The sequence below is a fragment of the Coturnix japonica genome, chromosome 2 (genome assembly GCF_001577835.2).
Source record: "Coturnix japonica isolate 7356 chromosome 2, Coturnix japonica 2.1, whole genome shotgun sequence".
NCBI lineage: Eukaryota > Metazoa > Chordata > Aves > Galliformes > Phasianidae > Coturnix > Coturnix japonica.
Genome location: NC_029517.1, coordinates 31,341,598 through 31,366,934, shown reverse-complemented (window position 1 = coordinate 31,366,934; position 25,337 = coordinate 31,341,598). Strand labels below are relative to the sequence as shown.

Below are 25,337 nucleotides of genomic sequence, written 5' to 3'. Positions count from 1 at the left end.
ATAAATGTTTTGCTGTATCTTTCCCTTCTGTTCTGGCTGCAGCAGCAACAAAGAGCTCAAATGATCCAGAAGACAAAGAAAGAGGAAATGAAAAGACAACAAAAGCGAAGGAGAAAGGGTGATAAAGTAGATTAACCAGCCAACCCCTGCCCCTTCCATATTTTCTCATGTAACCCACAAAAGAGCAAACTGAAATGCAGTACCTTTAAGACTAATAAGAAAAAAAACCTCATCTACACAACATATCAGCGTAACTGTGGACTGCTTGACTCAGACCACAAGAGAATGAAGCCTGCATCCCTGTAGAACAAAGAAACAGACCTCAACATAGGTATTTGATCTTAAAAGACAAAGGACACACCGTGTGGGAAGGAGGGTATTCATTTTCCAGAGAAAGCTCTCAAATGCCAGTACATCCCTTTTGCTTACATTAGAAAATGCATTTAAAAGCGTTTTAATTCCTGAGTTGCACTCATCTACTTTTCCAATTTGTTTAGCAGCAAGAACTTCTTGAAGGGATGGCAGAATTAGGTACAAATATTCACACCTAACTCTGTATGTCATCTTGGTTCCAAGGCCACTAAGCGGTCCAGCTCTGTATCCGCTGTCTGTTCATGAAAGCCATTTATTTGGTTTTTATCTGCTCCATTGCTCTTTCAGAATTTTCATACTGCCAAGCAAATCACCAAACAGATTTGACAGTGGTTATTAAGCAATTAGTTGCTCAGCTAGTTCAACTGTAGCAGAAGCTCATGTCAGGGATATGATTTGAATATTGCTGTTTATTACCATTTTACTTAATGCTTCAGTTCATGAACTGGACCCCATCATGTTAGACAACACCAGCCACAAACCTGCTTATCTTTCATTGGAATCCACAGTCTGAATGATTTAATAACAAATAAAATGACATGAATATTATAGATATGGTTCTGTAATCAACCGTGTTGTCTAAGAATTGTATGGAGAAAAGGATACTCTCATGACTCATCGGTATCTGTATTTTTAGGCAGAATAATCTATAGATAGTGAAGAAAGTGAAGATCTGACACAGTCCTTTTATTACCAGGCAGCTTCCAACCAGGAATACTCAGTATAGTTATACCCACCTATGCTTTCCACCATAACACTGCATGGCTTTGTTGCTTGTATTGTAATTACAGTGAAAAAAAATAAAATGAGGCTGTGTGGAATCTTAATTGGAAGAGAATTGAAAATGACTGTACTTGAATATGTGGCCTAGGTGGTGAGTATTTAGTTGCCATGGAGATTGGAAAAGGCTCACTATATAGATATCTAGTCTTCAGAAAAAATTGAGAAAGGGTGCTGGTATTCAGAATTGCCTTCCCTGTAATTTGGAGCAGTTTCAGCCTGTCTATCATAAAACAACATCTCAAAAAGTCGGGGCTGTGACTGATATAAGGCACGGCGATTTAATCTGATTTGTGATAAATAAGGAATTGTTGCATGCAGATACGAACCGGAGAGCAATTCTGAGAGGGCAAAGGCTCTGCCCTGCCAGCAGCAACTCCCACTCACCTGCAGGGAAACAACTCATTGAGATGCAGCTCCCAGCAGCACTCAAGTGGAAGCTGCGCTTTTGTAATGAAACTTAAATTTCATTTAGATACTTGTGTGTCTGCATTTGCCTGGGTACACATAGTTTGATGCTCAAGCTCAGGAGAGGAAAACAGACTTTTTTTTTCCACGCAGAATATGGTTACTCAAAGTAAATAGGCTCCCCAGGGAGGTGGTTGAATCGCCATCCCTGGATGTGTTTAAGAGCCGTTTGGATGTGGTGCTCAGGGATATGATTTAGTGTAGGGTTGTTAGAGTTAGGGTTCTGGTTAGGCTGCAGTTGGACTTGATGATCTTCAAGGTCTTTTCCAACCTGGGTAATTCTATGATTCTATGATTCTATGATCTGATTTATCCATTGGATAAATTTGCCCATTGGAGAAATCAGTGGGATCAGTCAGAGTGCTGGAACAGATACAGTTTTATGCATCTACTTTCTGAACAGTAGCATATGTTTATTATTCCCAGGTCAATGTTTTTTGACCTGGGAAGGCATGCAAAGAGATGTGGGGTATGTTAGAAAATGGGGTCTGGGCAGAGAGGTCTCAAGTATCACATTCCAGGTGAGGAAGTTGGATCCAGGGCTATCAAGGCAAAGCACAGTCAGCAGGCTCTGCTTTGCTTCCATTGGAGCTCTATAACCTTCATATGAAAGGAAATCAGAGTTCTGCAGCTCCAATGCAAAACATAACAGAACAACGGCTACGTGTATCTCACAGCATTTACCTCACATCTTACACTCTGTTTTAAATGCAAAAAGGAAGTATGTAGATGTGAAGTATGGTCAGCCTTACTTTACAGCAGTGCTTGAGTCTGAAGAATTTGTCATTTAAAGTGAAATGAGACTGAGTCCATGCAGGTGACTTACTGAAATTTCTCTAACTGGTTGCTTTCTCTCTAATAAACAATAATTGACATTTCAAGCAACAGGATTCCACAGAAAAAACATAACAGACATTTTGATTCATTACTGCTTCACTCTCAGTTACACCAGTCTAGAATGTGACTGATACAGCTATAAACTAGGCCCAAAGAGCGAATCATATTTAAAAAACATCACTTTGATTGCATGTTGCTCCATAAAGGACAGGGCTGGCTTAGAGGTAGACCCCCTCTGCAGGTTTACGATCCGGATTTAGACCTGAACTACTGAGAAGCTTCAGATGTTCAGATCTGTGTTTTCAATCCGGGCTTCTATGAGCTGTGGTGTTGAGAGGTCCTTAGGCTTTCACTAAGCAGACAGGAAAACCCAGCCAAGAACACTGAGACCATGGCTTGAATCTCACGTGAAATTAGCTAAAACTACCTCTTGTTGGATGGCCCTTCAGCTGCCAAAGAAAAACTATTCTTTGGCTCACAGCACCAGCAATAAAAGGGGGTCATTATTCCTCCTTTGAACGCTACGTAGTTCAAAGAACTGCCAGTGAAGTATGGCAAAAAATAACTTAAATAAGTTGGTGTGTCATTATTCAATGGAAATACCCACATTAACATTGAATCTAGTCAGCAAATGTAGAAAACACACCATCTTTATCTCTTGCTTTAAGATTGTTCCCTGAAATTGGAGCCACCATCTGCCTTCAGACATGGGAAAATGACCACTAGAATATACAATAAACTCTATGAATTCAATGTTTTAAAATGTTTTCTGGCATATCTTTCTACTGTGCCCTATGGGAAAGCTGCAATAGCTTTTCTTACAGGAGGCAAGAAATGAAGATAGCCACCTGCACCCTACTCCTTCTCCAGTGGGCAGGGGAGCGTAGACAGCTCTCTGCCTGTTGTAATGAAGTGGGATGAACTGTTCCTCTTGGGCTGTAGAAATAACTGGCTCTCAGGTCTCTAGGCTTCAAGCACAGTACACGGGGCTTCAAATGAAACACACGGGGCTTCAAACGCAACGTGCTGAACTTCAAATGCAACAAATAGGATTTCAGATGTAGTAAGTCTTTGGCGTGGCTTCACAGTGCTGTTGTCAGGCCTGGTCATACACAGTGGCCTCCAGCTCCCATTCTCCCAGGAGCTGCCTTTTACAGTCACAGAACCACAGAACGGCTGAGCTTGGAAACCATCTCTGGGCCCACCTGACCAACCCCCACCCCAGCAGGGATACCCAGAGCAGGCACCCAGGCCCACATCCAGGTGGCTTTTGGAGATCTCCAAGGAGACCCCACAGCCTCTGGGCAGCCTGTGCCAGTGCTCAGTCACCCATGCAGTAAATCGACATCCACATGGATCCTCCAGTTCGCCCCCTGCCTTCATGCATTTACACACAGATAAGCTCCCCCTCTCCCTTCACAAGGTGGCGCTGCAGCCCGTATTCCGCCGCTCCGTGCTGCCACCTCCGCGGGGCGGGGGGTACGGGGACCGGAGTGATGGGGACACGAATAACGGGCACCCAAATAACGACAGACATCGGCCGCCGTGAGGGCTGGGACCCTTCACCTACAGAAGGGAAACCCGCGGGGGTCTCTCCCGGCTCCTGCAGCACCTGCCTGCGGCTCGGGGTCCGCGGTCGGGGCGGGGGGCGCGGGGCGGTGCAGAGGGGTGCGGGGGTGTCCGAGCTGCAGGAGGGAGGATGGGAAGGAAACCGGCCGTGAGGAGAAGGGGGTGTATTTCCAAGTGGGAAACCGCCCAGTGATGTGGGGATTGATTAGAGAGATGCGGGGTTCGGGACGGCGCCGGGGAAGGGCAGAAGTTTTGTCCCAGAGGTGAAATAGGCGGTGTTACTTACAACGGGTGTCGTACCTCAGGCAGCTCCCTGCGCAGAGAGATCCGCTCGCTCAGCGCCTCGTTAAAGCCGTGGGTTTCCAAGCCGAGCGGCCGCTCCCCCGTCGCAGCCCCGTTGCCGTCCCCCAGAGGCAGGGACAGGAGCTGGGACTCGGGGTCCTTCACCTCCGGCCGCCTGCTTTGCTGCTTCACCACTCGGTAGCCTTTCCTGGCCTTGCTGTGGTTCCTTCGACCCGTGGGGGACACGACGGCCGCGATCAACTCATCCTCCCGCAGGGAGATGAAGGGTGACAGCCCGTCCAAGGGGTAGTACTGCTGGCTCTCTTGGGTCTCCAGCATCTCTTGGGTCTCTGCAAAGTCCACCCGGTGCCCCTCCCGGGGGTTGAACTCCACAGGCTGGAAGGTCCCGTCCTTGCTCCGGTTGCTGGCTGGTGGATTCAGCGTTGTAACCATCAGCAGCAAAAAGCCCAGCATCAGCAACAACAAGAGAAACTGCAGCTTACGTGATCCATATCTGCACTTCTTCCTCAAGAACATACTGTTGGTGACAAAATGATACAGACTGTCATGTTAAATATCACTTGGATCTCGCTCAGATTCCAGTGCTCGGGTTGCAGCAACGCGCTGGTTTTCACTATCTGCCAAGAGGATTTCTTGTTCCCCTCACATTTCACTGATGCCGTTTCATGCTTTCCTCTCTATTTACAGACAAAATAGAAAACGCCTATTAATATTGCACTTACTGTGGTAAAAGGCAGCATGGATCCAATGAGATGGAGTAGATCTGTTGTTAGGGAGTCCCGGCTCAGTCAGTAAAGAGCACGTTTAGCAAATGAAAAGAATAGCTTAAGTTTAGATGATTTTTTTTTCCACCTTCTTAAATTCTAGGTACAAAGAAATCCCATTTCTAACAGTTTCCTTCCAGAGTATTTCCTGCTGCTTCAAAGTTTCCCATCTCTGTCTGCCTTCATGTGCCTTATCTCTGAGAGCAGATCTGACAGCTTTCCCCCGTCTGAGGCTTCAAGTTCACTGTGATCAACAGATGAGAACTAGCCGGTCCCTGACTTTGCTTCACACATAACTACATCACTCAGTCAGGAAGCACTTTGCCAGACATAATACAGAGCAACGCGTGCGTCTTTCTCCTGGTCCTAATGCCCTCACTCTTCTTATCCTATCAAATCCAAACTCTGTGCAAGCTGTCAGAGATGAAATACAAGAAGCAAAACGCTGTGTTATAAAGCAAGTCGAGGCACACCGCGAACCACTCCACTCCTGAATAACCTTATTAAGTTACGAATGCTCCGAGTGAGAAGCGAGAATTTTATAAACTGAATAAAAGATGGATTGCACATGATTTATTTAGTGTTAGATTTATTCACATGGTAATGTGCTACCCGGAGCATAGGAGGATATTTCATCTGCAATAAATATTTACAGCTGCTAGGATTTTAACACTGACACAAGGATGCCAAATTATCACCTGGCAGACTGAAGCTTCCTCATCCATAAATTTGGTGTTGCACAGGGAGCAGCACTTCAAGTTTTCAATAGTCCAGGAATAACACGTAGAAAGCTTGGGCTGGAACAGCTCCTGACACTGAAAGAGAACAACTTGTGTGATTAAATGGGGAGCTCAGCCTCTGGAGTCTGTTTGCTAATATTGCTGGCAAGTGCGTTAGTGGGCACTGACTGTGGTGTTTTTTTGCTGCAAGATGGGTGACTGTCCAATGGGAAAAGGAGGGAGACAGTCCACATGCCTCAACATCACATGCTTCTTGGTCTGGCAGAGATTAAATATGGGAGTAACTCAGGTGTTACCAACCCTTTTGACACTGGAGATGTGGGATGTGATCTTTTTTTGCTTATCTTGTAGTGTTTGCTTATTGAAAAGCTCCAGCTCTGGGAGGCTTGTGACTACTGGGGGATTTTCACATTCATCTCTTGATTAAAAAGGGACATTTCTAGATGTTACAGGTAAAAGAAAAACCTGAAGACATGAATGCAGTATACTGAAAGGAAGCTGGGAATTCATTTCCTTTCCTTCTGCATCACCTCCCTACAACCTCCTCAATTCTCTGAGTTCAATTTATGGTTTCCTGATAAATGGCTTTCAAAAAACCAAATAGGAGAGGACACCAGTTTTTGAGCTAAAATGAGTCATTGTCTTTGTAAGGAGGGACCGGAGTGAAAATTGTTGGAGACATGCAGTGTCTGGCACTTGTGTGCTCCCTTAGCTGTCTTATACAGAACACCTCGAGCAAGTGAGACCAGTCTGCTGCATCTTAGCACCTTCCCTACCTCAGATGTTAATATAATATTATATATATGTATATATATAATATTGCTTTGATCATATTCCGGTAGAAGGAGAATTTAGCCAATATTTTGATACTTCACCATTGTGCGTGCCTTCCCTTTTGAGCTAAATTCACAGAAAAAGTAACATTCCAACCACCTTCTCTCTTGAGAATATCGCTCCTTATCCTTCTTCTCATAGGAAAAAAAAAGGTGTTGATGAGGGGAGCAGCTCATATTTGCACAAAAGAAAATCTGAGCTCAAAAGCATTCATTTAAATAACAATAGGTGTCAGCCATAGAAAGGCAAGGGGAAATGGAGACCTTTCCGAGGCACTCTGCAAAATGTTCAGCTTCATGGACTTCCATTATCAGGTATATGGGGGAAAAGAAAAGGAAAACCTGAAAGAAGAGTGTGAGTGGAATAAATGGGAGAATGGGCTTCTTTTTCTATTCTGACCTATTTGTGTATTTTTTATTTCATTTAGTTGTAGTTTTGCTCTGGCTAAAATATTGAAACAGCGTTCTGAAACAACTGATCAATATAATTCTACCCCACATTTGTAGCTGCTGTATGAACTTTGTCCTGGCACGTTCCTTGTTGCTCAACAAATCCCCCTGGATCTCTCATGCAACTGTATTTCAACTTTAGGTGAAAAGAGACCCAATTAACAAATTAACATAAATCTTTGCTACTTCTGGGACAGAGCTGATAGGTAATTTTATCACTGACCTATGTGCATATATAATGTGACTTTTGAATGTATCCTAACCATTTTAATGAAGTAGAAATGAACAATTACAGAGAGAAGGTGTGTGAAGATTAGTAAATTAAATGTATAAAAGCATAAAATATGCATGTCATCATTCCAGCAGTCTCTGTTCCGTGTCCAGTGTGGACCTGTCTGTTGAAGCTTGTCCTGTTTCTGAGATGCACTTGAAGAATAGCATTATGTTCTTCTTTGTTTCCTATCTAACAGTAAAGAAGGCCATGTCAACAAAGCGGTGTCTCAAAGAGTGGCTTAAACATTCTTCTCCACTTCTACTCTTCAAGTAAGGTGTCTCCAACCTGAAACCATTGGGCTGTGTGTGGCATTGAGCAATGGGGCCCCATCAGATCATAAACTTTTAGCATTATTATGTGGTTTTCATCCATATTTTTTTTAGTCAATTGCATGTAGCTCAAACACAGGCTGCATAGGTGACAACAGAACACTGGAGGGGAGAGCACAGTGCAGTGCTGCCTCTGTATCTCATGCCCAACACCATTCACTATCCTCATTGCCCTCCTTTGGACTATATCTAATAGCTTTATGTCCTTATATTGCGACACCCAGATCTACATACACACAGTGCTCATGGTGAGGCCGCACCAGTGCAACATGGAGCAAGACAATCCTTTCCCTCAGCTGGCAGGCAATGCTGGGCCTGGCATTGTGCCTCTGGTTGATAAGGAAGAAAAAATATGTTGTCCTTCACTGTTGCTAATTTTGCTCATTAATTGCCAAGAGGTAGAACACCAAGTCAAATGTTGGCCTTGTTATTCATTTTGAAAGTATTAGGAGTATCCTGAGCGATAAAACTCTCAGTCACTGTGGTGTACCCGTTTGTACTTATCATTTTCTCTTCACCTCATTTCTGGCTTGTATTTTTGGCCCAAATCATTTCCTGGCACATACTTCTTAAATGTTACACGACACATTATGTTACCCATACATGAAGAAACAATGCATAGAATGCCTGCATTTGACTGCCAGGAAAATAACAAATAAAGAACAGAATCAAAGCTGGATGTAACAAAGTGGATGTGTTGTTACTTACTCTTTAACGTGCATCTTGGATTGATTTACACTCCTATGTCAAAAGCAGATGTGCCACCTTCCATTTAGAGACTCAGCATGTAACAACACCCATGGTTTCATAGCTGCATGTGTTATATGCCGCAGGTCTTCATACATTTGTACAATGGCTTGATTTGCACAGACGTGAAGAAAGTCAGAGCATAAAATGTGACTGATTACTTGGTGCACAAGATTTGTGGGGAGCTTAAAGTCAAATTACTTTCCCCGTTCTTCTCAGAGTAAAATAATAAATACATATTTCTAGACTACAAGAGTTATAATTTATTTGCAGGTGTTGCAGGTGCTTTGAGTCCTGGACATTGTAACAAACACTGTTAGTTCAATAACATTTTCCTATAGCAAGCTAATAATAAACTTGAGCATGATACAGTGGAACTTGGTATTGGGGGCTATCAAAACTTGATCAAATCAGTTGATTAGAGGCACTAGATTTTGGCCCTGGCTCTATGATTTATAGGATGTTTGTGAAACTGTCAGTGAAGGAAAAGCAGCCGAAACTCCATTTTTACAAGGTTTCTGCTCATAAATCTCGTGACCAACGTAGACAGGAGCAAGGAAGCCATTGACCTCTGCACTGCCTTGCAAAAGCAGTTCTTGGGACATGAAGGTCAGCAACTTTTGGCAGAAAGTTGAAGGAAAGTATCACAGGAGTGACAGCTTCTGGATTTACTACAGCATGGCCTCACGATTAACTCAGAAATGGGAGCTCTCAGGTCTTTAAGGGTCAGTTGTATGCGTTCTCTGCCTGAAGTCCCCCACCCTAATGCAGAAATCACTAACTTTCTGCAAGGAGAGAGACTGTTGACCAGTATTTGTCCACAAAGAAATGATATATCCCAAGTGCTGTAAGCAATGCCATTGTAACCTCCTGCCTGCTGCACTCAACTGTTATTTATATCCTTAGGCTGGAGAAGGTTCCACACACCTTCAGCCTCCAATAACCTGGGGGTTAGCAGAGAGCATCATAGTTATTAAAACCCAGAGAAAAAAAATAATATTTAATAATAGCAAATGCTTCCACTTTTTCTGGGGTGAATTAAAAGCTGGGCAAAACCCAAGTTAAGTCACTGCAGGTGTGCGGCTTAATGAGCTACAATTGTGCAGCAGGTGAACATCAGCCATGAGCACAGGTGTGTGTTATTGAGTGCTGCTAGGAAGAAAGAAGGAGAGGAAACATGGGATGGAGGCTTGAGGTAAGGCTGCTCTTAAAGCTGTTTTTATGTGCTTTAATTTTTAACGTAGGGAAAAGAGAGTTGAAATGAAAGTAAGTTGTGTTGGTATCAGAGGTGTGTGAGTTGGATCTGTGGTTTCCTGCCTTATTTTCATGTCGTCTCTGATGTTGTTCAAATGTTTGAGATGTAGAACGTGGAAAAGATTTTCTTATTTATTTATTTGCTTAAACAAATATGTGTTCAAAACCAGGTTGGATGGGACCCTGGGCAGCCTTAGACAGTAGGGTTGGATTTTAATAATCCTTGAGGGCCCTTCCAACCCAGACCATTCTGTGATACACGTGTGCATTGCCACTGGTGTCCATAGGAGCTTTGTGTGTGGCCTCTGCCTAAGATCAGGATGGAATTTAAGGGAGAAGCCAGGAGGAAAACATGCATGCGTATATAGAGCTCCAACCTGTGCGTATGGATATATAATAATTACAACGACTATGTTTATAGACATAAAAAGTATTGAAAGAAGCTGCCCAGAGTGACTTTGCTGTCTCTATCCTTGCTTGGAGGATTTTAATACCTAGTTGAGTGTAGCACTGAACCCACATGATCTGCTCTCACAGCTCATTGTGCTTGGAGCAGGGAGTTGGGCTGGCACTGTTCTGCATCCTTTCCCACCTGTGTTCTTTTACTAACCTATCAGATGTGCTCAGTTCAGCAGGTGACGAGGGGCAGAAAAAAACAGTAATTCTGCTGCTGGTGGTGTTTTCTTTCTTGACACTTTTTTCTTAAACTGGAAGAGGAAAAATTCTTTTTTGTCATCCCTTTAGAAGTCAATTCTAGTACAGCTGAATTTAGTATTAGGTTTAATACGTAGGTGTTTCTAGAATTTGCTGTATATACATGTTTTCGGTAAAAAGTTAATGCTGATGCTTTGGGAAGTTGCTCAGCCATGACTGAAACTTGGAGAACAATTCAAAGCAAATTCTCTGGCAGAAGCAGCCCTACTTCCATGCTGAGGCAGTCACTGTAAATCCTAGCTTGCTTCAGATCAGTTATTTTCTCCTGTCTTAAAATAGGACCCAGCAGTCTTGTTTTTGGAAATCTATCTGTTGAGGGACATGAGATCCCTTTGTTTACTGCGTCATGAAAATATCTTCATGTTGGCAAGCCATTAAAGCGAATAACAGAGTAGAAGGAAGTGGCATGACGACTAGCATGTGTGTTAATTTACCACATTTCCTATACAAGTCTTTTTCCAAGGAGCCCCTTTGGGTGAAGAGAAAAGAGCATCCTTTTTAAGTATTGCTTTAAAGGAAGCAATGCCTGGAGCTACAAGAGACACTTGCTAAGGGACTCACATTCTATGTGCCTATGGTTCTAAATTGTGTTTGTTTTCTCTTTATCCCTAACAGAAACTCTTAGGCTCGAGGATTCAGAGATATAACCTATTGTGGCAATGATTCTGACTTCTAAGCAGTTTAGGGTGAGCACTGTGACAGGTGAAAACTGTGGTCAGTTCTGATTATCAGACAAGAAACAAATGAGTAGACCTGAACATCTGTATTGCTCTGATCACAAGTGAGACACTTCATCAAACAGCGGATGTCAGTGCAGTGAGATGGTGGTGGTGCATTTCAGCTCTGGTGACAGCGATGTGAAAGATCAGTCATGTTCCTGACAACAGTGCAGATTGTTATGAGCAGAGCATTTAGACTGTTGCTCATTGATGGCAGAAATGAATAGCTAATAGTAGTGACTACGGTGAAAAATAGTGTTTTGTAGCTGAGAATTTTCTCTACCCAATAGTGTTATTTTGCTCTTTGTACTTGTTTAGTTTCCATGGAAATAAATAGGAGGTACTTCCAGAGCGATTTAGGTATGTTTTCTATTTAGGAGAAAAAAAAAAAAAAAAAAGGGGGGGGGCTTTCTAAGTACAAATAGGACACTTAGTTTGTGAAGATGATTAGCTGCTGTTGTTGGAGAAGCTGGTTGTCTGGTTAATACTAACAGAAATGAAAACAAATGGTAGAGCTGTTGGGGGGGAGAAAGTTTAGGAGACAGGCTTGCAGTCAACAATCTGAACAAAGCCTGTTGTTGTTGATCTGAAGTACTGTTCAGAAATCACTCTTAAAATCATAGAATCATCAAGATCTCTAAGATCATCCAGTCCAACTGTCCACCTATCACCAGTATTTCCCACTAAACCACGTCTCTCAGTACAACAGCTAAATGTTTCTTAAATACCTCCAGTGTCAGTGACTCCTCCACCTCCCTGGGCAGCCTATTTCAGCACTAGACCACTCTTTTGAAGAACAAGTTTTTCTTAATGTCCAACCTAAATCTCCCTTGGCACGGTGCGAAAACTTCTACTCTTCTTGCTCCTATTGCTAGTTGCTTAGGAGAAGAGGCTGACCCCCCCACCTCACCACAACTTCCCTTCAGATAGTTGTACATAGTAATATCGTCTCCCCTGAGCCTGCTCTTCTCCAGACCAAACAATCCCAGTTGTTTCCTCAGCTACTCCCTGCAAGACTTGTGCTCCAGACCCCTCACAGCTTCATTGCCCTACTCTGGACATGCTCCAGGGCCTCAAAGTCTTTCTTGTAGTGAGGGGCCCAAAACTGAACACAGTACTTGAGGTGCAGCCTCACCCATCCTCTTGGTACAAAGGAGCATGTAAATGCTAAGCAGACTACTTTGGTAGGACTAGTGCTTTTAAAGGTGTTTTTCTGGATATGGCATCCTTTTTCTGTAGAGGCTGTTGACTGTAGACTTATGTTGTACTATGTTTGTGACTAGGTAGTAGGAACTGGGGCTACTCTCTTGCTAGTACCAGGATTTCTGTGTGGTACCAAGTCCATCTGCTTACTGTCTAGGCACAATCAAAATCAGCATCTGACTCCGGATTTGGTCTCCTGGACCATCTCCACCTATTAAAATATTTGATGATTTCTAAGTTAGAGCAAAGATGTAGTTCATCATAACTGTCTAGGTTATAGACAGGCTGATTGGTAGCCCTGAAGTGTACAGGAATCTGTATATGAGGAACTGGAGAAGCATTCTACAATTTTATGATGAATTCTCTAAGCAAGAAAGGAAAGTGAGCGTGCATGTTTGGAAGGTGCTGGCACACTTCTGGAAGCCATCACTCAGCAGGTATATGAGCAAAAATAACAAGTCTTTTTAGCAGCTTTAATAAAGTACACATTATAACACCTTTCATCTTAAAAGAAAAAAACAACAACAAAAACCCACAAATTAATTGTTGGCACGAACCCACTGGGACCAATGAAGTTAAAGAGAGGGGGGCAGCTACTCCATTACTAATCAGGGTCCTGATTTCACAGGATGATTTTTTTTCGTACCTTGTCAGTAACTACTGTGAAATCTGGAGGCTGCAGTGCAAATTTAGCAGCTAAAGGCAAACTGAATCTTCTGAATTCAGGCTTAATGGGCATCATTAAGTATAATATATATGCATAGCTGCAGTATACTTTTGCCAAGCTTCTGGAAAGATCAGTTAAGCAACTGACTGCAGGGATGTAAAATTCATACTTCATATCTCTAATGACCTTTCTTGTTCCTACTGCATGTGGTGTGGAAATGAGGTACAAAACTGCATGTTATTCTCCTTCTTGCACAGCATCACTTTCTGTGAGTTCCTTGACAATATGGAAGTTGTCAAATGTTTTAATTATGAGAGGCGAAACAGTGGACATAGTTCAGGCACCCAAAAATAAGCACTGCGTTTTTGCCTGTTACTGAAGGCTTGGGACTTGAGGATACAAGCAAGCTGGTCTGTACAATGCAACAGGGTACAGAGAACATTTCTTCCATGTTGCCTCAGTCATTTAATAGTGTGGAAAGGGCAAGGGGCCAATAAGTGAGTCTAGCTTTCTGTTTGTTTTCCCCTCCGCCTAACATACTATGAGTGGAAGCTAATGCATTTTGCTTGGCTCCTGCAAAGGAGTTCAAGGATCCCCTCTTTATCTAAGCAAGCTTTGGCAAAATCTGTCTGTTTTGCTTTCATAGTGGGGACTTTACACAGAACTCCATTCATGTTGCTAATGACTGGCAAGTGAATGTGCTGGAGTTTCTCAGGTGTGACTAATGTAATATACCTCTGATGTATGTTGTACCACCAGCACCAATGAACATGAATTAATTTGTTATATTCTTCAAAGTAATATGCAGAACAGAAACCTTTTAGGTTAGATGTGATGTCCTATTACTTAATTTGCAGATGGGATTATTTAAGGAAAGTATTGGTTTTGTTTCTTATGGTTGGTGTGAATTTTTGGTGGTGCAGCTGTTGCCTGTGAAAGTAGCTGGTCAGTGTGGGACTTCCTACAAATACTCTGCAATTCCACCTTAATGACAGCAACATTCAGTAAGGACAGACTCCAGCCTTTATCTTTCAAACTCTCTTTTAGAGAGTTAACTTACAAAAGCATGGGTGGCTGCTTTCCAGTATGGAAAAAAGATATTCTAAAAATATTCTAAAAAGTATTCTAAAAGTATTCCTAAAAAATAAATATCAGCTTGTGTATATCTCTCAAAAGCTTTGATTTAACCTACTCTGCAAGTATAGTGTGCCTCGTTTTTCTCTATACTGTAGTTTGTCTCTGCACTTGGGCTCTTTGGTTTCTATGGAATGATCATCTGTTCTTGGCATGTAAACACTGCAAAGAGAAGTAACCAGGAAACGCGTATCAGTGTTACGATAACCACAGGGTAAGCAACCAGGAATTCCTTTGGAAGTTGTGCAGACTGTGCTGTAGAACCGTAAATAACACTAAAGCATGTGCCTTGTGGTTCTGACTGTGCACTGGGGAATGAGAGGAAATGAGCAAACTCCTTGAAAGTAGCCTCAAAACATGTATATAATAGTGGCAGTGCCCTGGAAACTACATGAAGTGGGACAGGAGGAGGGGTGCATTTCTCCTAGTTTTCCTTTGCTGGAAAATCACTTACCTTTGTTTATTTCCAGTGTTTGTCTGTTTAAATTTCTACCTTCTCCAGACGGGAGCTGTGCTATATCAACTGTTCATATAGTATCTCTGCAATGTCAGCCTAACCTTAATGGGAGCGATATAAGACTTAGAGTTAGGATGGACAGCAAGCTGAGGAAATGCCTAAGTTCGGTGGAAGCTGGTCTTAGCTTGGATCAGGATATCATGCCTTGAGTCCTCAGACACAACAATATGATATCAGTTATATGATACAACACATGAGGATATTTTACAGGACTGGAAAAAGGAAATATCCTAATAGCCAGAAGTAACTGGAACTGAATGATGTAAGAACCTTGTAGCTCTGAGAGACAGACCCCTCATACGAGAAAACTTACCAGTGGAGTTGGATTGCAGCCACAACATACCTTCTACAGAGAAGCTCAGAGCATCTAGGACAACTCCATGCAATAGCCTAAAAATCTGTGCTATTCCTCTGTTGTTTTTAAAAATGTGGGTTTGTTAACTGGAGCTTTCGCAGTGCTGCAGATAAAGCTCACAACATGCTGTTATCTACAGCTCACTACAGTGGTTAGCATCTACAGGAAATTATTTGTCCTTCTGTAATATTTATCTACTTGCTGTCATTATTTTAAGCTTTTGGATTGATGAAAGTGATATTCACAAGGAATCTGTATCCCTCAGGCTCTGATTGTCTCTTACAATAGGATGGTCAATGCTGCTGCTGAAAAAATTCCCTTCCAACAATACAATTCTAGATAATGTGAACTGAAATTGTATTATTAAAACAGAGCTTCTAATAAAAACTTATAGGTTTTCTCTATGCCATCACAGGTATTATTCCTGCAAGTGATCAGAAGACTGCACAGTTTGCTTCTCTCTTCTACAGACAGCAGTCGCCACCACAGCACTCTCATCTCCCCTGTTTCCTAACAGATTTGTCTGTCAGTTTGCTGAAATACCGTCCCACACTCTCTTCTTGTCTCACTGAACTCAAAACAAACCTGCAGGTTTCCAGGCTTCCTCAGCTGCTCCACACTTCTGTTATGGTGTGAAGATATGAGACCTGTGGTATGTCTTCCAGTATTAAATGTTGGCATAAATGGCATAGGAAAAATATCTGACATAATGAAGATGCCAGTTTTCAAACCAGGAGATCAGTTTGAGTGCTGGTAATAAATCACAGTGGATATTTTGCAGTTCTTGGTACCTGGGCTGCCCACTAGCCAGTGGGACATCTATTCACAGTCTGAGGATTTGCTGCCCATGCTTGCAGGGGGTTTGCACCCATCAGGCAGGCATCTCTGTGACTTGTGCTGTATTGAACCTGTGATAGTGGAAATATGAGATGCATGCACTGTTGCTCAATTATAGCTTAGTGCCAAGGAAGGACTGAGGAAGAAAAATGAGTCAGAAACAAAGAAATAAACAGCAGTAAATCTAGTTGGCTGGACGTGGACCTGATGTGAGGGGTGCGGCCAGTGGCAGTGTGCCAGGCCAAGCATCTGAGAGTTATGTTTGTGATGTGGCAAATGGGAAATGTGGTGTCTGTTTGTGGTGGCAAGTCTAGGTTTAGTGTTGGGTGGGGACAGTGTTCAAAATGAGGGGCAAGCTTTGAATCCTGGTGAGCATTGTCACTGCTGGTGCCCTATCATGTCCTCAGCTCATTGAAATTAGGTTGTTGAGGAGATGGTGGGTGCCCCATCCTCAGAGGCATTCAGGCTGTACCAGGCTCTGTGCAACCTGGCCTAGCTGTAGGTGTCCCTGTTCACTGCAGAGGATTTGGAATGGACATCTAGTCCGACTCAGATGACTATGAAATGCTCTGCACCCTTACTACCTTGTGCTCCTGTATGCCCTTTCTATCCCCTGATATCCTTCATTTTTCTATTTCCTTGGCTTGTCTCAAGCCAATAGACATCAACTGTGCATGTGGCTGTACAATTCTGGTACCTGCTATTGTTCTGTGTTTGCAGAGCAGCAGTGAAGCAGTAGTTAGTGTGCATCAGCAGCCTATGTATAGCAGCTGAGCTGGCTTATCAGTCAGGGAACTGGTGAGGTGGTTTCTGCCTGGCTCATTGTTGGATGTGGCTGGATACCATAGGAATCTGAGAAGTGCTGCAATAAGTGCTGCCTGGTCAGCTGACCTTCACATCACATGCAGGGCTACTCTTTTCCTAGACTGGTGAATGGGGATGGAGTGCTGCTGTGGAGGCAGTGGGTCAGCAGTAGGAATGGCTGGGCTGGATGAAATTAGTGTGCTTTTGTTTTATTTTTGGTCTCTGCCCTAGCAGCGCCCTACTTTCCTGTGTTCAGTGCAAGTACGTGTGTTAGTGGTTGTAGCAGTAAAGGAAGAGGGTGGCTTGTAAGGAAAGGAATGAGTTTTCCAAAATCTGGATAGGGATGCATTACTGTCAGATGTGGGCTTCCCTACATACTGATAAATGATAGCTGGTACTTTGCTGGGTGCTTGTGTCCAGCCCTTATGCTATACTGAAAGGTTTCTGTTGTGACTGTAGTGCTGAGGTCACGGAGACCTAATATGTGTCTACGTGTCTCTCGACAGATGTTCTGTACATCAGAGTTGATGGAGAGCCATGGGTTGAGTGCTTTTTATTTTCTTTTTTTTTTTTTAACACGAGTAACAGCCTTTCATGTTTCTGCCCAGAAGGACCATGTTGCTTCTTGCATAATGATGTTGTTGAAGGAATTTATTTCTTGCAGATTGCTAGCACTTTCATCTCATGTCAGTATGTTTCAATATGTTTCGTGTTTGTCACAGTCAAACATGTTATGGAGTTTTTCTACTTGATAAGGAATTTTTACACTGTGCTGCATCTTTCTTGAGCTCAACTTCTAACCTCCTCTTCCCAGAAGGTATTATTTACATTGGTACTGTTGTGTTGCACTGAACCCTTATCTGGGCAGCGCCAATGTGGTACCATTCAGCTTCTCCTCAAACATTTGAGGCCTGTGTTATTTAATTGATAACTTACCAATGGAAGAAAATTTTTGGAGTGTTTACACTATTTTGAAGTGTAAACTGGCTTTTCTAGAAACTGTCACTGCAAGCAATGCACCTGAGTGACCAGAAGGGCTGTAGTCAAATCTGCCTCTTCCCAGACCTCATTTAAGGGTTGTCAGTGGAGGTAAGGGTATCTCTCTGAAAAACCCTGACTGCCTGAGGCCTTCCAAAGGTATGCGGATTTTCTTCCTTTGTTTCTGCATCCGTGGCTGCTGCATTGAGGCTTGTTCTCACCTGTTGCAGCCTAAGACTGTGCCACCCTGCTATTATTGCTGTGCTTTCAGTCACATTATAGCGTTACAGTGTTACACTTGCACCATTTGTAGTTAATTTTAAAAGGGGAAAAGAATTGGAGCACTCTTTCCTTTAATAATGATTAACTTGCTAGAGACTTCATTTCTATATTTATAACTCTCCAAATTAAAAATAAAACAGAAATAGCCTCTAATGTGAATCGGTAGCTGTGCAGATATTCTTGTTTCCAACCTTCTAGGAAGCTGAGCATAATTGGGCAATAATCCATTTTTCACTCGTGTCTTTTAATAATCTTAAAATACGGATTGCATCCTGTTTCTATAGCTTTTATAGCTGGCATATTATCCTGTCAGCTTTCTACTGGCTTGTAATTTAAGATAATGGAAATTTCTTGCTTAATTTCTGGATTCAGGTTTTATTAGAAATAATTTAAGCCCACAATATGCAGCCAACTGTGAGACATGGTCTCAGTTGCGCCATGTCTATTGAAAGTGGCTTTCATGCTCTGGTGTAGCATTCTGTACTTTGAATGCAAGAAACTATCTTTGGCTGCTCTATTTGGGTGTTCCCTAAAGTAAGTCATCAATAAGCTCTTTGCCTACAATCAAATCTTCCTACTTAGGAATGCAAGCGGTCTTGAGATGTAAAGCTCATGACACTGTTTTTATGCAGGGTTATTAGCCTATTTTGCATGTTAACATTCAGTCTTGGATTGTTTTATTTTTTCTATTGGATTTTTAAATCTTGGTGAGAATTTTGTACATTTCGAAGCCTTCAGAATGCGGCAGTGATGCCTACCTTGTCTTAGATATCTTTAAATAGATGAGTTTGACCCAGGGGATGCAGTTTGTGTAAATTATCCTACAGTGGAACTTTAGATCTTTGTGGTTTTATTTTTATTTTTTAAAAGGCAGCAAAGGAAAATGTTTTTCCTGTCTGGAGGGTTCCCTAATACGTCACAGGGGTTACAGATTGTCTGGAAGAGAGAAGGGTGTTGAAATGCTGGGGTGTAACCTGCCTGATCCTGTTTAAATAAAACATCATCATTAGCTGCATCTAATCTCTGTTGCTGCTGGTCTAAATGGCTCAGTGCTTCATCCTACTGCAAAAGTCTGTTTTTCCTCAAAGGTGGTGTGCCAACATCTTTGTTATTGCAGGAGCAATTCTGCATGAGTTGGGAGTACTGTGCATATCTCAGCCTGTTTGGATATATTCCAGTTCTTAAAATCATTCCTAGTTTGGAGCCTCAATAACACTGTGAGGTCATGGGACCCCACATCTGTCCTTCTGTATGTAACTGTTGTAGCTGAAGGGACTAGATTTAACTTCTGTTCAGGCACTAATATGGCTTTAAATCGTGATTTTTTTGATTGTTCCATTTCAGTGTAGCCTCTCTGCCACTTATCGGATCTGACTCCTGTGCGTACAGCCATTCCAGCTTTTGCTACTTAATTGTATTAACAATTACTTTCTAGATGAATTGATGAGTTGGAGACATTCAACTGGGTATTTATCCTATCAAATGAGATGCTTGGTTTTCTTTCTTCTTTTTTTTTTTTTTTTTTTCAAGTGTTGAAGTTGTGTAAACTCACTGTAGTTTGTACAGCTATCAGAAGGCGCAGTATGAAATGACAGTCTACACAACCACAGTGAGAGGTATAATTTGATGTGATACTTGAAGAGCTACAAGCTATGATAAGTTTATTTTTGTATTTCAAAGGGCGTTTCTAGAGATTAAGAAAGCTTAAAGTAAAATGATTGGCGTGGAAATAACAAAAGCAAAGGAACTTTGCTATGCCACAGTAACGGATTGGATTTGGCAATCACATTCTGTATGGAATAGCCTATTTCAAACTTTAATCTGCTGTATAAATCAAGAATAGAAAAATAACACTTCTGCTGATGATAGAGCAAGGCCGCCAGCTGGGCCAGCGCTGCTTTAGTCTTTAAATTGTCTATGTTTGTCGTTAACATCCAGAATAGCTATTTACTGAAATATTTAAAGATATTTGGTATCTCTATTTGACAACTGAGAGATACTTGGCATATCTACTGGTGTTTTTTCATCTGTGCTTTTTTAATATGTATTGCTATTCTATTGAAGACAAGATCATTTAATCCAAATCCATCACAAATAGATGGTATTATTGTAGTCACAATCATCCAGGATATAAGAAGCAAGTGTCAACTCCTCCTGTAAACTGGAGCTTTCTTATACATCTGTTAAATGCCTCGCTCTACTCCCATCGAACTCTTTATTATTTTGACAGCTGAAATAATTTGAGATTGTGCTTTTCAGAATAATATCTCTGATTATTTTGAGAGGATTTTTTCTTGCATATAAATAAAATCTCATCACAGCAGCTGTAGCTCCACTTAAAATGCCAGCTATGTAGCAACTCGTTCAATGTCTAATTAGCCTTGCCATGTTATTAACATCTCTTTAACATTCATTCAGTGATACTTGTCTGTTCAAATGTTGAATTACTAATGTGTACACACAGCTTACATGCATAAATGAGTGTAAACTTGAGAAATGTAGGCTAAATATCTAGGTAATCATCTTTGACAGCCTGTTTTATCAGATCACAGAATCAGGACTCCTTGTAGGCAGTCTAGATCATGGGAAGGTAGCCTTTAATGTTGAAGGGGCAGAGATCTAGATTTGCTGTGCTTTGAGCTGAACGACCAGGTGTTCTTTGGCTACTGTTGCAGTGATCTTCCAGTTGACAGCAATATTTGACTGTCTGGTTTACAAAAGCGCAAGGTTTGCTGTCTCCTGGTTACATAGTGATGTATGCTTTGCCTGACCATCCATCTTCTGGATTCAGGGCTGAGAAGAGTATATAGCAAAGGACAGCTAGCAGTCATCAAAGTGAAACGTGGTAAACTCTAGTGGAGGTGAGCAAAACTGGGAACAGAAGCTGTGGGAAGTCTGTTGCTAGCATGCTGCTCAGTGTGGTATTATCAGGAATCATGCTGGTGCAGTTTTGGTTATACTTCTGTCCTCTAGACCTCCAGAGGAGGTGGTGTTCTGATTTTTAAAACTGAAACCAGCAACAACAAATTGGGGGGTAGAAGGACTTGAGGCTTCTCCTCCTTAAAGGACAGATCATTTGCAATGTCTGACCTTGATTCATATCAGAACAGGTATGACCTCTGACTTCATATCGGAAACTGTAATTCATAACTAGATGTACATCTGTTGACTTGTAGCTCTGACTTTTCCACCCTGGTTTATTTCTGTCATCTGAGAACCATTTTCGACCACAGAAGGCAACTAACAAAACCCCGACAAACAACAGATGTTTTGCCTGTTGATTTAAGGTTATTATAAAAATCTATATGTCTCTGGATATTTTTAGCAGTTGGGGGGGGGAGGGAATAATACCCTCTTCTTACAATGAGCTTTTCAATTGCCAGCATCATCTTTTTGAAAACAGCATGGAGCAGATTTTTCATTGCTCTTCTAAGGATACTGCATAAGTAACTAATAGGCTCTGTTCTCTGGGAAAGGTTCTTGGGTTTTGTGTATTTGGAGGGATTGCTGTTCTGAGACATATGGGTTTGTCTGTACTAGTAAACCATCTGTACTGGCCTCTGTGGAGGGGAATGTATGGTCCAGCTTACAGTGAAATGGCTGGACACCCTCCAGCCCAGGTATATGGTGCCTTATCTGTGAAGCCCACAACCTGACTGATGTGATCCAAACATAACTTGAGTTTTAGTTGAGAAATGACAATATAATGGTAGGCATGGTGCTAACCCTGTAGGTAGATCTTATGCCAGTAGTAAAGACCTGGCATGTGACAGAGCATAAGCCTTGTTTATTAATACAGATTAAGTTACTACAAAGGCTTCTAGGTATTTTAAAATCCATTTTCTTGACATTCTTCTGAATATCCAGAAAATAATTTCTTATGGAGATTCTACCCCGCCAAATTCATGTTCAGCTTCAGTTTGCCAACACTCTAGTCAATCAGTGGGAAACTGCAGTTTGTGATGAACTTTTCTCATTCACTTTTATTAGGACAAAGGATGGGAGAATGACTAACACTGGTGGGGAATGAATTACACGAATTGTATTTGGATATTACCAGAAATGGATGCTTCTGGAGAATTAGAATTCCTCCTCTGTTCATAACTGCTTACCTGTAAGAACATAAAATGCTAATGTTTGGTCATTACCTTCTACTCTGCTGCTGTGGCTCATGAAGTATGTTTGTATTTGTTGAGGGATGTTATTACTTAACATAAGAAGTGCATTCAAAGAACCTATTCTGTACAGAATGGAAAAGTTTTGTCAGCAAATTGCAAAACTAATTGGTGTCCACTCAGAGAAACAAGAGCAATAAAGCTGTGGGCTTATTAGTACAACCTTGGAATGCCTCTGAAGGAAGCATAAAGACATCACTCTGGAGGCAAAATACTGCAAATATTCCCGCAGTACCATTTGACAAGAAATAAATGTGGCTCCCATAAGGCAGAGATACAAACTGTTATCCTTGCAGGCTCAAGTTGTACTAAAGCCAAGGTTTGCTGCCATCTCATTGATGTATTAAATGCCAAACAGTTGAGAAGAAGAAACTGTTACTTCATCCATCTTTGTGACTGGATGCCCTTGCATTCCTTATATCTTGTTTATTCACGAGTATTTGGAGACATTCCTCAGTGTGGGCTCTGTAGCAGCAATTTTGTTTCCTTGGAGTTTGCCTCCTGTCCACATAGATTACTGAATGTTGCCTTTAAGACAATGTTTTTTTACTTGTTTTGTTTACTTTTTTTTTTTTTTTTTTACTTGTTTCATAGAAGTCTATTTTAGGAGAAGTGCAGGAGCTAACTATGAAGAGGAGAACAAGTGCAGAGAGATGGGTATGCAAGAAGCAAAGAGAAAAGGGTCAAAAAATCCTCAGTTGAAACTGAAGGAAAAGGAAGAGAAAGAAAGGGATGCATGTTGCTCTGAAGGAGCAAGAGGGTGGCCAAACCCAAGCTTCTAAAATAGGAAACTAGAGATGGTGAAAAAATGTGAATTCCTTTCTTAGTGCGTAACCTGTTTGTTGGGCAGTTTCATTTTTGGATGGTGAGACAAGACTGGTGACTGGTGAGAGAGAATGAAAGGGGGAATGAGCTGTAATGGCTGGAGATAGGGAGTAAGGGAGTTTGGCTCCCTTTCTGTTTAGACCCTGTGATAACATTGGGAGCAATCTGGCTTTTCCATCCTTTCCCATCCCTCGGTATAATCAGTGACCTCAGTTGTTCATGCATGGAGAGGGTGAATAAGCTTTGTTTCAATTTAAGCTGTTGCTACTCCCCCTAGAATTGTTAGCAGAATTTGTACTCCATGAGGTTAGTTATTTAATAATTCTTTTCATCTGAAATTCATTTAATTCTTATTTTCAGCTGTTTTAGGAAACTTGAATAAACTATGTAGATAGGAGTCAAAATACCACCCACAACTTCCAGCATAGTTAGTAGAGGCCCAAGGGCTTAGTACTGGAAAAATGATAAGACCAAAAGTGACAGTCAGACAAGGAATTAAAATAGCCAGATTGATTGCAACTCCAATTTATTTGCCTCCAAAGCTTAAAATCAGCTTATAAGTACGCAGAGGTATTTGGCCCTGTTATCTGACACAAGATAGTGAAATAAGTTGGCCACATGGCTATAGTGAAGGACAGCAATTGTCCTGCTTTCTCTGGTGCTCTGTGAGCATGTGGTAGGTACTTAGAGAATATTAGGGTAAAGGATGCAGAATAAAGGGTACCCATTTGAACACAGAGCAGTTTTCTCTCCTTATTCACCTTAGCTCGTTGAGCTGAGGTGTGTAACTGTGCTGCACTGGGGAAGCTCTGCTCCTGGAAGAGAATGGTTTTAGCACTGGATCTGGGGACAGGCTGACTGTGCTTCAAGCATGAGCTACGTCAAAGATGGTGAACAGTGTTTCAAAGGCAACATCTTACTATGCTCAGTGGAACAAGGGAAGACTTGGGTACTTGTAGCGTGTGTGTGGCACAGCAGGGAGCAGATGTGCCTTCAGCTTTGAAACATTTTGGGCAGGAGCTGGAAAAGCAAATGGCGGGTGGCTTTTCCTGCAAGCTATGGCAAGAGCTCTTGGGTAATGTGTGAGCATAAAGGCTACACAAATGAGTGAAACAGCTCCAGTTCTTGTGGCTGTATACAAACTGGCATCTTCTGTGATGCAGGTGTGGGCAAAGTCATTTCCAGTAGGACACAATACTTTGGTATCTTTTTTGCTACCATTTTTCACACTGATCCATAAGATGGGGTAGCAGGATTCCCCACATAGGACCAAGACATGGAGCTGAACTTGACAGGCTGGGCCTTGCTCTGTGTTGTACTGCACTTGAGTGGAGAGGTGTGGGCTGCTCTGGGCTTTGTGCTGCTGCCTGGAACAGTCGTAGAGGGGGACTGTAGGAGAACTGAGCTGTTAGTCTCTATCTTTGCATAGATGTTCCACGCCATGCTTCTCGTGAAGGACCCAGAAACATGCTGGGTCTGGCCTTCAGCCCTTCGTGTCAAACACTTGCATGTGGCATGTCCCATTAAAGCAACGCAAAGAGGAAAGATCCCCTGTCACTGCATCTAGCATGTTAGTGTGTTACAATAATGCTGTCTTTGGCAGGTGAATGCTGTCATGGCATATTTGTTTCTTTCTTGAATTAACCATCTGGGCTGGATTCTGAGTGTGTTAATATATAGCAGCTTGAGATTTGAGTGGTAGATATGACCAGCTGGGAGACAAGATTAATATTAAAGCTTAACTGAAAAGTGTAAGCTTAAGTGTACCCATAGAGAAGCCACAACTCATCGGCTATGGAGCCATGATAAATTGAGCTGATAAGTGCAGGGAAAATGGTGGTATTTTTTTGTTATTAAAATAAAAAACAACAAATCTTGCCACAAAAATAGCCAGCCCTGTTATTCTGGTGCAGACAAAAGTGATGCTAAATCAACATCAAATAGGAGAAGAATGAAATGCAGTTTGGGAAAACAGTTGAATAGAAATGAAAGTTTATGCAACCAATAAAAAGTGTGAATCATCTGTACTTCCACCACAACTACAGACTGATGTTCCAAAAATCTCTCCTGGAATTAGCATGTGGAGAGAGTTTAAAAGTTGAACTTTGTTTATAAGTATAAAACTTAGAGAAGACAGCTAGTGCATGGAGGGGTTTATTATTTCATCCCACTAGATGTGATATGCCAAAAGAGAATGAACACTTGGATCAAGTGGTCTATGGCAGATCCTTGAGGATTTTTGGCACATGATCTGGCTGAAGTCACACTCTTTCCAGATTATACAGGATTTCCTAGTGTGTATAGATAGTGATGGCTGCATAGCATATTTGCAAATTGATTGCACCATACATCCCTGCCCACTACCAGAACAAGCCCCACTGCCTGCCTGGCTGGAGGGTGTTGTGCA

At 42.0% G+C, this 25,337-nt stretch overlaps 1 protein-coding gene across 5 annotated transcripts in view; it reads right to left on the bottom strand.

The window, feature by feature from the left end:
• Positions 1 to 15,106, bottom strand: part of GALNT15 (polypeptide N-acetylgalactosaminyltransferase 15) — a 32,348-nt gene extending 17,242 nt beyond the window's left edge. Inside the window, exons 1-4 of one of the 5 annotated variants that reach the window (XM_032443197.1) lie at positions 15,018 to 15,106; positions 12,507 to 12,567; positions 5,792 to 5,908; positions 4,313 to 4,846 (exon numbers count right to left, since the gene is read on the bottom strand). In XM_032443197.1, the coding sequence (XP_032299088.1) occupies positions 4,313 to 4,846; positions 5,792 to 5,814 (557 nt within the window). In that variant the 5' untranslated portion in view covers positions 5,815 to 5,908; positions 12,507 to 12,567; positions 15,018 to 15,106. Of the gene's footprint in view, positions 1 to 4,312; positions 5,007 to 5,051; positions 5,757 to 5,791; positions 6,541 to 12,506; positions 12,568 to 15,017 lie in introns of those variants that run through there. The other 4 variants (XM_015853817.2, XM_015853815.2, XM_015853814.2 and 1 more) reach the window with 4 other exon arrangements.
• Between the last annotated feature and the right edge of the window lie 10,231 nt (positions 15,107 to 25,337).